The sequence below is a fragment of the Pleurodeles waltl genome, chromosome 7 (assembly GCF_031143425.1).
Source record: "Pleurodeles waltl isolate 20211129_DDA chromosome 7, aPleWal1.hap1.20221129, whole genome shotgun sequence".
Taxonomy (NCBI): Eukaryota; Metazoa; Chordata; class Amphibia; order Caudata; family Salamandridae; genus Pleurodeles; species Pleurodeles waltl.
The window spans coordinates 393,649,778-393,663,725 of NC_090446.1; the positions used below are offsets into that span (position 1 = coordinate 393,649,778).

General features: G+C 43.5%; 1 protein-coding gene across 2 annotated transcripts in view; it reads right to left on the reverse strand.

The window, feature by feature from the left end:
- Positions 1 to 13,948, reverse strand: part of LOC138304105 (fer-1-like protein 4) — a 1,042,026-nt gene that overhangs the window by 132,563 nt on the left and 895,515 nt on the right. For both annotated transcript variants that reach the window (XM_069243852.1, XM_069243853.1), the window contains one exon: positions 3,770 to 3,897. In XM_069243852.1, the coding sequence (XP_069099953.1) occupies positions 3,770 to 3,897 (128 nt within the window). The remainder of the gene's footprint in view (positions 1 to 3,769; positions 3,898 to 13,948) is intronic.

Here is a 13,948-nt window from a genome sequence, read left to right on the forward strand (position 1 = left end):
TCTTGATCAAGGTGACATTCACTGATTGTGCCAATGTATGGTAAAGCTGGAATGGTTATCGTCCACTGGACCCCGTGAGATATACTAATGTGGACAAATGCATATATGTAATGCCCTTTTTATTACTGCATGTTTTCAAATAACAGTTTGGTCCACCTTGACCATGGTCACTCTCACAGCTGTGCTGAATTTTCCTTAAACCTCAGAGAAGAGCCAATGGCACCGTTTAATAATGGTAGTTTAAAAATTATGCAAACATCTCAAATGCAATGCCCATTCCCAGGGACCAGTTTTGTTACTTCATAAACAACCATGAAGTTACCACCGAAAGGTGTTGAAAAACACTATCCTTACTTTTCAAAATGCAGTAGTTATGTCATATCACACTCAAAGTACTAAAACCCATAAGGGTGAAAGAGACATGATGTCCGTCCAATGATAAAAATATGTTAATCTCCAACTGTCCAAGAAAGGGAAATCAATGCACTTTTAACACTAAGGGGGTTATTCTAACTTTGGAGGAGGTGTTAATCCGTCCCAAAAGTGACGGAAAAGTGACGGATTTACCACCAGCCGTATTACGAGTCCATTATATCCTATGGAACTCGTAATACGGCTGGTGGTATATCCGTCACTTTTGGGACGGATTAACACTCCTCCAAAGTTAGAATAACCCCCTAAATCCAGGGCCAATCCCTTGTTCCTACATGAGTAGCCTGGGAAGGATGGGAAAGGTTTGGCAGAATACTGCCCAGGCCTCTGGACTTGGGCTTGTGACACTTTACAGTGTACATAAGGCAGCCACTTGTCTGCCTGTGACTCAGTCAGAATCTGTGAATGTGAAATACCAGGTGAGTAATTTTAATGGCAACCCTTGAACTGCTCATGTAGGATAGGATAACTGTATCACCCGGTCTACAGATTTTAGCTCCTTCCTATTGGAGAACTGGCAGGTGTCCATCTTTCCTTATGTGTCAAGAGACAACTCATTTAACTGTAATCTTGTGTCACGTGTTATTAATTGGATGTGACAAAGGAATGTCTTCCATAAGGTATAGAATATTACCCAATAAATAAAAGATTCGTGCAAAACTGGAACTATGCACTCAAAAGCTGAAAAAAAACTGGGAAACTAATGTGAAAAGGTGACTAATAGATGCCTCACGTTGAGATCAAACTCAGGAAACTAACATTATGCATGTCACAATAATATGAAGATGAAGAAAGAGGAAAAGACTACAGTGTAACCTTATAGCTCTTTCGGCCAGGAGAAATGCAGTTGCAACAAATGTCTTAAACAGAAATCCAATGAACTACCGGTTACAGAAAACGCCACGTTTCTTAAGAACACAACTGCTCAAACATAACAATTGGTACCACCCCCAAAGCAGGCAGGAAAGATACTTGATAGTATTGCCCTTTTAAATGCCCCTCACTAAGGAGCCATCCCTGAAAGTAGACTGCAGATACTAAGGCCTGAAACGACATGAGAGTAAATCCTGAGCACCTCTCAAAGATCAGTAGGAAGCTTGGCCCTCCTTTAACATCTGCGGTCTATACACTTTATCATTCTATTTGTTTGTACAGACCTCCATACATAAAGGGGTTTTATGGGGCTGATCGCTTCCAATCAATATACTACCCACGACCACCAACTGAACCTCCTAACAGGAAAGGAATGTCCTAATGGCTTTTCTAAAACCTGCGTTTTTGATCTTTTTACATAAATAAGACTTCCCCTTACATTCAAGAATGTATGACAGAAAGAGGGGCATTTAAACTGCAATCTGTATTCAATGCTCTGCAGGTGAAGTACCTAATAGACTACGGACAATGAGTATATTTTGTCAAATTGGTTACCACAATCAGATTAAAGCTTTGAAACCAATGGAGAGAGACTCATAAGTAACCTGACTGCTCCATATGCAGGCTATTGCAACAGTCAAATATGGAGTGAATGTAAGGGGCACTTATAGAGGCAACACTTTTCTACACACCCAGAGTATGTGGTGGCAAAAGCTCACCACAGTGTTCGTTTGCTTTTTCAGTAATACCTCTAAATCAAATGTGAGCCCTACGGAAATAGATACTAGCTTCAGGGAAAGCTGGAGCTTGCTCAAATGGTGACTATTGGGTAGCCTCCTATTGATCAGTGTTATTTCCTACTTCAAGTAGCTCAGTCTTACAGTGAGTTTCAAAATGGTAAACCCCATCAATAGATGAACTGCCTCCAGGTAGTCTTACAGTCTCAATGAGATTATGGGGCTAGTTCTTCTAACATAACAATACTCTGAATTCCATCTGTATAGGTCTATACTCAACAGCCAAAGAACAAGAAAGAGCCCCGTGGCCATATAGCCCCATGTAGGACTTCCACCTGCCAACCATTATGTGCATTACAATGGGAAAGCTCAAGAGCAAAGGGGAAACAAATCTTCTTCAGCCACCTTTTACACCTGCCAAATTCTAATGTGAGCTTCAAGTGCAGTTCAATTCACAAACCACCCAGCTCCTATGAAAACATAGCAAATACTGCATTTTTAATGCTCTGATGAGAGGCATCATTTTCCATTACACAGGGGCAGGTGCTCCAATGTTGGTCACACTTGATAACAAGAATTGGCAAAGCCAATAGGTCTAACCTATGCAAGAGTTATAGGATTTGCTAATGTGTCTTAGCTATGTTGCTCACCAGTGAAGCTGCTGTTCTGCATGGCTAAACATTAGTGGCATATAAGGAGAGGGGCACAGAGTGTTGTAGAGTAGGATGGCGAAGAGTGGAGTACAGTGCTGTAGAGTGGAGTGGCAGAGAGTGTTGTGTATTGGAGTAGCATAGTGTAGAGTAATGTAGAGTGGTATACACTGGAGAAGCATGGAGAGAGTGGACTGGTACAGGGTGCATTGGCGTAGAGTGTTGCACAGTATAGTAGCATAGAGTGAAGTGGCATTCAGTGGCATTGAATTCAGTGGTGTACAATGCAGCATCGTACCATACAGTGGTGTAGATTAGACTGGTGCATAGTAGAGACAAGTGGCGCAGAGTGGAGGGGTGAAGAGGTAAGTGGTGTGGAATGGCACAGAGTAGAGTGGCACAGGGTAGAGTGGCACAGAGTACAGTATAGTAGCGTAGAGTGCAGTGGCATGAAGTGCAGCGGCGGAGAGCAGAGTGGCATAGAATGGTGCAGAGCTAAGTGATGCAGAGGGCAATGGTGCAGAGTCGAGCAGCTTAGAGTGAAGTGGTGTGGAGTACAGACTATAGAGGAGTGGCATAGAGTGCAGTAGCATAGAGTGGTGCAGAGTAGAGTAGCATAGAGTGGTGCAGACAAGAATGTAGGGCCATAAAGTGCAGTGGCATAGAGCACAGCAGCGTACAGTGGAGTCCACTCTACGATAGCGTGCCATAGCATAGAGTGGACTCACTGTACAGTAGAGTGGTGAAGAGTTCAGTGGTGGAGAGTGCGGTGTTGCAGAGTAGAGTGTCAGAGTGCAGTGGTGTAGAGGGGAGTAGAGAGCAATTGTAATTGCTTACAAAAAAATAAAAACAAGGCAATAAAGGACCAATGTGTCTATTTTGAGGTGGAGGTAAATATCAAAAAGTAAGGCTTGTACAGAAGGTACTATAGTTTGATTGGGCACATAAAACACAGTTGGAGACCAACTAATATTGAATTGATATTCATCTTCCATAATTAAGACTGCTATTTTCAATTGTGAGATTTTAGTTTTTGCAGGTGGAAACTCAGATTTTATTTTGAAATATGTGACTTACTCTCCAAAGACTGGGTTCAGCTGCTTAGGGATGTATCTTTCTTTGCTGTCCTTCTGCTGTTCCCCAATCTTCACCACAACATATGGATCTGCCTTGCCATTAGGATCTGCTGGAGCTAGGCTGGTTGCCTAAAAGACAACAAGACAAAATGTATGTTAAGAATCAAATATGCTGAACAATTTATCTATAGTACATTTTTGTACACATCATTGTAAAGTAGGCACTTTTTAGGTTGGTGGTCAGTGTTACTAATCTCTCATATTATATGTCTGTGCTTTTCTTCGCTCTTGAACTGAGACAAACATCAAATGGGGTACCCTTTACAGGCAGCATGTCTAAGAGAGATTGGATATATTTACTTATACGTCCAGTCGTACCCATTACATCCATCACTATAGGTATCTCATTTGTACATGCAATGGTAGGTTGGTCTATCATTGCATATCTTGATATTTCATGATCTTTTGGGCGTTTCCATGAAGATAACTCTGCATTTGTACAATTTTAGACCTGTTTATATTTTATCTGTCACTGTTATTCCTGATCGCTGAGCATCTTCTTTTAGTTTTGGAATAATGAATATTGTTTATGGCACTTGTGCAAATGTTCTCGAGGAATAACAACAATGAGATGGGGTGAATTTGTCAGATGTATGATCCATTGACGAGATAAGCATGCAAGCATTATGCTGTAGGAATTGATTTTAGCACTTAGACATTCGTTGCATTGCTGAAAATTATACTATGTCTTTTCCCCAAAAAGATTAAAGTCAGCTACTTTGTTCACTACCTGTTAATTAACAATTTATCAATTTCAAACTTCCTACCTGTCTTAGTTACAAAATACAAAGATTCATTGACAAAAATCTATTGTGTTCAGGGAAATATCATCTCTTTGTACATGGAACTGTGAAATTTGTCGCAAGTAGTGTATGTGACAGTTTTCATACAGTAGGCACAGCACAAACTGAGTTAGGTCCAGAGACTTTGAACGCTCAATGTTCTCCAGATAATATCTGAAAGCTACTGTGCTGTTACCAGGAGGAAAACTGAAGGCACATATTTATACTTTTTTAACACCGCATTTGCGTCATTTTTTAACGCAAAAGCGGCGGAAACTTGCCAAATACAATTGTATTTTGTAAGTTTGTGCCATTTTTGCATCAAAAAATTATGCAAATGCAGCGCTAAAAAAGTATAAATATGGGCCTAAATCTGACACAAAAGACGACCTGGTGCCGTACTATAACAATATTTCTGCTCACCATGCAGAATGAAGGCCATGTGTTCTGTTTCAAGAGAATTCTCTCTACAAATATTTAATGCATATATTACACTATACATATACTTAATTTACAATTGACATTGTAAATATATTTAATCTAGAATTCACAACAGACTGCAGGTTCTTCCACACAGGATGGAGCCCTACTTCAGCCTTTTCTGTCCCAGAGGCAATACAGGGGGCAGCCAAATGGCCTCTGACAAGCACTTCCAGTCCCTGTGCAGAGGATGAGGTGTGACCTGCTGTGTAGTTTTACCCAGACAGCAGCAGACGTTCTTCTTCTTCTCCTCCTAGCTCTCCTAGAGTTCCAGAATACTCTAATCAGCTAGTGTTGAGGTGTCATTTTCATTTGATTTGCTGGCAGATGATTATTGATTTCCATGAGTCCAATCAATACAGTTTTTCCCAGCAATTGGCATTCCACGTTTTTAGATCATCCTTCTTCATTTGACAGTGAACTATCTCAGAATCCGAGCCTACTCAGAGCAGAGACAAATGTCTGCGAATGCTTCCCTGATGAAAGTCTTTAATGGCCATCCTTGACATATGGCTGTATGAGTAGATAATCAACGGATGACCTACAGGAATGTATTAGTGTGGTTTGATACATTGATGTTCATAAACATGGATGATGGATGATGGATGAGTGATTAGTTCATGGAGGGATGAGTCTATGAGTGGGTGGACGGATAAACAGTTCAGAGATGGATGTGATGAAGCAGAAAATGAAGGTTTTACATTTATTAACGCATAAACGTAGTGTGAAATAATCATGTGTGACTTTAACCGAACTAATAAAGATTGTACGGGGACAAAATGTGCCCTTAGAGTAGTTTGCCAACATTTATAAGCGTGCTTTATGTAACGTGGTGTATTAGAATTGCACTAATCCGACATAATCATAAACGTGTGCTACGATTTGCTTGTTTGAAATGCGTTAGCTTAGCATTACTTTAGCGGAGGCTTTGGCCTAGTGGCCTGGTCTCACGGTTTAGATGCTCGTATTTTTCCAATGTGCTATTAAACGTGTATTTCTGCTTGAAGCTGTACTTTTCCACAGAAACTGTTCACATGCTTATCTTAAAGTTTCGTGCCAGCCTGGCCTATTTTCTCTTTACTTCAAGGTCGACTTGCAGGTGCGGACAATAGAGGCTCTGAAAGTGAGCTAATTGGTAGACAATGTTGCAACTTGCGTACCCATCTCCAAGGATAATGTATGCTTAAGTAAAAGCTTGAGAACTGTCGTTTTTGATTGGACAATTTGAAGCTAACCTATGAACCCTCCAATGGAGACCCTACTGGATTCGAACTGTTGTCTATAAAAACCAGGTGCACAAGAAGAAAGTAGCCATTACCAGCTCGATACCCGCTATTTTGCAGACTTCGTAGCTATTATGGCCCACTTCGCTGCAAGGCCATTTTGAGAGACTTTGATGCTTTCTCTAATCGAGAGAAAGAGACTTTAAATGATTCTTGCCCTAGAGACTTTAACTTTGATCCCTTTGCATGAAGTAATAGTTTTACCTTGCCGCCGTGAGGCAATTGCCCCGTTCACCCCTGCCCCTTTGCCCCGTCCCATGCTGATCGAGAAACGGTACCTGTGAGACGAAGACTTCCTTGTATGCTGATCGTAATTGGTAGATATGAAAGGAAAATTGTAAAATTGCATTGTGTTTCTTTTAGGTAACCAACTGCTGATTTTGATAAGAGCCCTAGCTAGGAGTTTTTTCTAAATTAATGTTGCTAAATTATTTTTGCATGAAGTCCCACATGCCGATGCTAATTTGAGGTTAGATGAGGATTCCATATGTCGCACGATGCAATTTGAGATCTTGTCATGCTGACTAAATGTACGCAATTAGCTCATTACAGATTATCGTATTAGTGCTTTGCATTGCCATTATCGAATGCCTTGTGATTCAAATGCTACATAGATTACACTTGTTTCGCCGTTATGGACAGCTATTAATGTTCATTTATGTTTATCATTTGGTGTTGAGACACATATATATTGTGCTAGCTTTGTTAATATAGGGAAATAAATTCACTAACTTTGCAATAAACTGGTGTGGTTATTCCTGACTGAAAGGTCAGGGTTTGCCGAAATGTATTCTGGATTAATTGTTAAGTGTTATGTTGATCAAGGTATTGCTTATGTTCGTTATTGATTATTGGTTTGATGCGACTGATCGATATAAGAGTACGGAGAGTTCCCACTTAGTCAAAAGATTCATCGGCCTAAAGAGCGTCCGAACACAGGTAAATTATTACTACGGACCGCTCTATCAGTAGATGGTAGCAGAGGACGGTTACGTCTTTTGGGACCCTGTACTCTTAAAGTACATGGTGTTGAATTAACGGTTACGCATTTTGAGACCCCACTCGAGAAGTTGAATTAGATTTTTCTTGGATAAAATCGATTGACAGAATGATGATGGTCTAGGTCCACCGCGACTTTCCCGGGATCTCGGAGCTTGCGAATGGAGAGAACGGAGGTGTGGAAACAGCTTTGGCGGTACTAGTGATGGTATGAGTGAAGTTAGGGTTTTGCGCTTGCACAGCTTATTGCCGCAGGGTGTGTGAAAAGGTTGAGAGGATTTTTTTTTCTTCTTTTAAAGGATAGCGGAGGTGCGACTCCGAGTGTAGAAGTAGAGAAGTCGTCGAACTTCATAGAAATAGCGGAGGTGCGGCTCCGAGTGTGAGAGTAGGGAAGTCGTCGAACTTCATGTGCATGTGGCGCTTTGTGCATAAAAAGGTCCACGTGGTTGTTGTTGTTGAGACGGGCCCTGCGAGGTCAAGAGACTCCGGAGTATGTTGATCCATGTTGTGGTCTGGGCGGTTTAGTAGGTTGATCGGGCGTGGTCAACGAGTCGGTACGTGTGTTAGGGAGTGAAAGAAACTTCGACTTCGGGCTTTGACAAGATTCTAAGTGCACTAGAATAGATCATTGACAAGTTGAGAGTAGGTCTGCGGGTCAGATTTGCTTGCGAACGTGGGGACCGAGAAAGACGGAATAGCGGCCGAGGCTAGTGAAAGGTCCCTAAGGTCCTGAAGCGACTGTGTTACCCTTCCTGTAGTAAACCGACAGATCTGTTTTAGTTTTTGGTAGCTCGCGATACATGCAAGAAGTTGTTACGAGAGGAGCTGAGTGAAGGAAGGCTAGCCGCGAGGCTTTGTCAGCCGCAGTGTGTGTGAGTGTGACGTCACTAGGAGCCGCGCTGGGATAGGTTGGAGAGAGAAGGGTCGCGCACGGATTGGACGCAGTCCGTGGGGCTCGATTGGAAGGGGAAAGGCAGGCGAAGAGTATTCCGGGAATTAAAGTCACCTATTGATTACAAACTTTGTGGAATAAAAGTGACCTATTGATTATAAACTTTGTGAAATAAAAGACGAGAAAATGAAATTCCTTAAAGCATTTAGGAGCGCGATGAAAGGGGTCTTACATCAAAGCGAGCGTAGGAGAGGAGACGCCGCCCGAGGGCACACCAGCTTACATTGTAATGGAGGAAAAAGGGGTAGCTCCGTGTCTTTGGCTAAAGCAATGGCACAAACTGACAGAGAAACATGGGAGCGTAGCGTTCCCGATACATGGGACATTCAATATAAGGATCCTAGAGAATCTGAGATTCACGATGTATGACATGAAGGTGCCTCCAAGGCCAGCCCAGTTTGAGGCCCTAGCAATCTGGGAATTAATGGCTAGACAGCAACAGAAGAATACGTTTGAAACAAGGATGAGGAAGGTAGAAAAGACGCTAGGTGGGATAATGCGCAGAAGGTGTGGAGGTCAGATGTATTGCAGGGGATAAAATTGTTTCCAGCAATTACTAAGGAAGAAGAGGAGACAAGTAAGAAAGCTACCTGTAAGACAGACAGGAAGTGTTCCAAGGATAGAGAGGACGAGGAAAAGTTGAGAAGAGAAGAGGAGTTAGAGGATGAGGAGTTAATAATGCAATTGCTGAACGACCGTCCACCACCTTATGCGGAGAATGGACAAGGTCCAAGTACCAGTTCTGCCCCTCTGGCACCGGTACAGAACAGTGAAACCCAGAGTTCAGGAGCGTCATCGGGGTCTAAGGACCCGAGTTTACTGTTTACCCCGCAGATACCGCAGGTTAGGAGAATATATCCAGATGTGCCCATGTTGAAACCAGCAGAACATTATCAACCGCAGATGCCAGGGTACTACAGCAGTGACAATAGTGGAGGAATGGTTCTAGAACAAACAGTAAGGGGAGTACAGAATGGTCACAATCCAACAATGATACAGGCTGAATCAACTCAGTTTATGATGCCTCAAAAGCAGATGCAGGGAGGAAACGCACATGCTCAGATGACGGGGAGTCAGATGGGCATGCCGGCAATGATGACCCATAGTATGGGAATGAACATGCCTCAGAACATGGGAAATGGACAGAACCCAGACGCGATATCACTACCCATTACTGTAGGTCCACCGGTACCTCTGTACAGTCAGCCTAACTTAGGTATGAGCGGTCAGGGATCAATACTGCAGAATGGGACAGAAAGGAGGTGCATAGAGAACACTCCAGGGATAACTCCTATAGCGGCTCAGCCAAATGGATCTGGATCCTTGATGGAGTTTAGTCCCATATGTGCTCAGTCTACACTGGTGAGGTCGAGTCCCCCACTGATAATACCTCTAACATCGAATACTGAAAAGTTGCCGCAACCATCAATGGCAGTCGATGTGAATGCTACACTGATGGGGGTAAATGCGCAACAGCTGACACAGTGGTTCAACAGTTTAAATTCCACACAAAGTTCAGCCAGTGGGAAAGGAGAAGACTATATGAATAGGGTCAGGTTGAATATGGAAGCACAAGAATTGGTGGAAGGGACTATGGGTGTAAATAGGTTAGAGTCCTACACGGAAGAAGAGCTGAGGTATCTATGTCCCAGGATTACGAAGGAAGTGAACAAGGTACATAAGAGCTTGCAGGAAGCAGCTGACAGAAACGGGGTTGACATAGACAAGATGAAACACTTGAGCAGGAGCTACAGGTTGGATTTTGGGACCACAGATTTTGAACACATGAGGTCAGCAGGCATGAAGACACACCTTAGAGAATTGCTACAGAGTGCACAAGTGTGGAGGTGCTTGGACAAGTGGGAAAGCAGATGGGTAAAGAGGAAGGAAAAGAGGAGGGACAGTGCTACAGAGCATAATGAGAAAAGACCACAAAGCAGCGAGACAGTAACCATGTTACCAATGAGGGAGACAGCAGGGGGAAAATTAATACATGTACCATGGCACAGAAGCGACATTCAGTCATTTACGGATGATTTTCCCAAACTGAGAGAGAAGCCAATTGAATGGTATCAACAGACTGATAGGTTTGTGAAGCTTGCAAAATGTCTCTGGGAAGACCTGAACACTCTCTTTGAGATCGTGGTTCCGGCAGATTTGTGGGAGGATTGCAAAAGAGCTGTAGGTTGGCCGACAAGTGAACCAGAGAGAGACAGGGAGACGGGTGCACCATCACCTATGGTGATGAGCTTGTACTATAAGGTGATTGAGCATTTGAAGACGAAGGTTGCCGCGAAGAATGTGGATTGGCAGAAGATTGATCGAACTGCCCAAGAGGCTAAAGAATCGATTCATAGAGAGGTTGTTGAAGGCGTTCAAGAATTACAGTGGCACGGAAACAATCGAGGCGAAGGATATGCTTCATTTTGTGTTCAGATTTGTGGAAGGGTTGAGACCAGAGATAAGTCAGATGATAAAGTTGCATTTGATTTGCTGGCAGTCGAAACCGATTGATGAGGTCTTGAATTATGCGAAATACTGTAGCGACGAGATTGAGGTGAAACAGAAAAGGCTGAAAGAGAAGGTGATGATGATGCAACTTAAAGCAGCTCAGACAGGTCTGCAAGGTTTGCAAGGGATGCAAGGGTTCCAACAGCAGGTGCCGCAACCGCAGCCGCAGTTGCAGGGAAACATGTCGTTTCAGCCACAGGCCAGAGGCAGAGGCAGAGGCAGAGGAGGTTTTGTGAATAACGGTCCGGATTTAAACACTGTTGTGACGGGTGTGCAGGCAATGAAGAAGGTGATGCCGTGTCACGTGTGCGGAATTGTCGGTCATTGGAAACGCGAGTGCCCGATGGTGGTGCAGGAAGGTGCAGGTGCAGGTGTAGGTGTTGGTCAGCAAAACAATGATGTCAATGCATTTCAGACAATGAGGGGACCGAAAATGAGAGGTCCAAACCCAAATTTTCAGACCGTAAATCAATTGCAGGGATTGCAACCCGTAAATCAATTGCAGGGATTGCAACCTATGCAGCCGCAGCAAATGCAGATGCCTCGTATGCAGATGACGCAAATGCAGCCGATGCAACAGCAGTTACCCATGGTACCTAATCAGCAAATGCAAATACCTTTGGCACCAATGAGTCAGCAGCAAGTGATGGTTCCTCCACAGGTCTCGGGTCAGGTAATGAGTACAAATGGCACCGTACAACAGTTCCCATTACACAGTGAGAGTGGAATAAACAATGTATGGGAGAGTGAGAGCTCAGAAGAGGAAGGAGATTGTGTGCTTGCAGCATCCTTAGAAGTTGATCAAAAGGGTCCGTACGTAGAGGGAAGAGTAATGGGTCATCGTGTTTCATTCTTGGTTGACACGGGAGCCACACGTTCAACTGTTAAGAGCAGTGAAGTACCAAATTTGCCACTCTCAGGGAGGACAGTTCAAGTGGTGGGAGTAGCAAACAGGCACCTGACGAACCCAATAACAGATCCGGTACCAGTCAGCATCGGTAACTATCAAGGGGTGCATCAGTTTGTGATATGTGACTCAAGCCCGATAGCACTGTTAGGGAGAGACCTATTGTGCAAATTGGGTTGTTCGATCATGTGTTCGAACGAAGGAATAACGATACAGACGAGCAGTGATGGGGAAGAAGAGGATAGTGTAGAGGGGGATGAAATGGAAACGGTAGATGAAGAGTATCCTCTGATTTGTCTTTTCCCGATGATAACTGAAGAAGATATTCCAGCTGAATTACGGGAAACAGTCGGAAAGGAGGTGTGGGACATGACAGGGAAAGAGGTGGGATTGATGAAAGGAGTGGAACCAGTGAAAGTGACTGTAAAGCCCAATGCAATCTTTCCCCAGACCCCACAATACCACATGGCACAAGATACCCTCATGAAAGTTGCTCAACTTATTGACGAATTTGTAAAACAAGGAGTACTGAAAGAAGTGTTAAGTAGTCCATGTAATTCACCAATAATGGGACTAATAAAGCCGAGTGGAAAGGTCCGACTTGTGCAAGACTTGAGGAAAATAAATGACATCATAGTCAAATGCTGCCCAGTAGTACCGAATCCAGCTGTGATAATGTTTCAAATCCCTTGCGATGCCGAATTGTTCTCGGTCATCGATTTGTCACAAGCATTCTTTTCTGTGCCTCTTCATGAGGACAGTCAATTTCTCTTTTGTTTCAAATTCCTAGACAGAGTGTACAGTTGGTGTCGAATTCCTCAAGGGTTTTCTGAGTCACCGTCAATATTCAATCAGATTCTAAAGAAAGACTTGGAAGAGTTAGAATTGCCATTCGAGTCAACCCTAGTACAGTACATTGATGACCTACTGGTTGCATCAAAGACAGAAAGCGACTGCACGGCCAATACCATTGCTCTGTTGAACCATTTGGGAAGGAATGGACACAAGGTGTCTCCTTCCAAATTGCAGTTCTGTCAGAAGAAAGTGAAATACTTGGGTCACCAGATAGAGAAGGGGTCACGGAGAATAATGAAGGAGAGAATAACGAGTGTACTTCAAATGAGTCCGCCCAAGACGAGAAAGGAAGTGAGGAAATTTTTGGGAATGGTGGGCTACTGTCGCCAGTGGATTCCCAACTTCTCGACTCTGGCAAAGCCTTTACTGAAACTGACCCAGAAGGATGCCTTGGATCAAATCGAGCTGAAAGGAGATGAGATGGATGCTTTTGTTGAATTGAAAGAATGCATGTGTAGGGCTCCAGCTTTAGGTATGCCTGATTACACAAAGCCTTTCACATTGTTTTGCCATGAACGTGATGCATGTTCTTTGTCTGTCTTGACTCAAGCCCATGGTGGCGTAAACAGACCAGTAGCGTATTTTTCAGCTACTTTGGATCCGGTCGCAGCAGCACTCCCAGGGTGTTTGCGCGCCGTAGCAGCAGTTGGTATCAGCCTCACTCAGAGTGAAGGAATAGTGATGGGACACCCGGTAACAGACATGGTCCCTCACTCAGTTGAGATACTTTTGACCCGCTCCCGAACGCAACACATGACTGGAGCAAGACTCACAAGGTATGAAACGATTATTCTGGGCTCACCGAATGTGCAGCTGAAAAGGTGCACTACGTTGAATCCAGCAACCTTGCTTCCTGGAGAAAATGCTGAAATTGAGAACGCTGAAGACGTCGAGCATGACTGCCTTCAGGTGACTGAATTTTGCACAAAACACCGACCGGACATTAAAGATACTAAGCTTGATGAAAATGACCAAATTCTTTTTGTTGATGGTTCATGTCTAAGAGACGGGATGGGGATTTTGAAAGCAGGATACGCTGTATGCACTGTAACAGGGGTCTTGGAAGCGGGATGGCTTCAAGGAGTCTATTCTGCACAAGTAGCAGAACTTGTAGCCCTTACCAGAGCATGTCAACTGTCTGCATTGATGAAAGTCACCATTTACACTGATAGTCAATATGGGTTTGGGATTGTGCATGACTTTGGACAACTATGGTCACAGAGAGGTTTCCTGACTTCTTCAGGATCCCCAGTGAAGAACGGGGAGAGGATAAGGGAATTGTTACACGCCATTCAAGTGCCAGCCGAAGTTGCAGTGGTAAAGTGTAGTGCTCACACGAAAGGAGAGGACT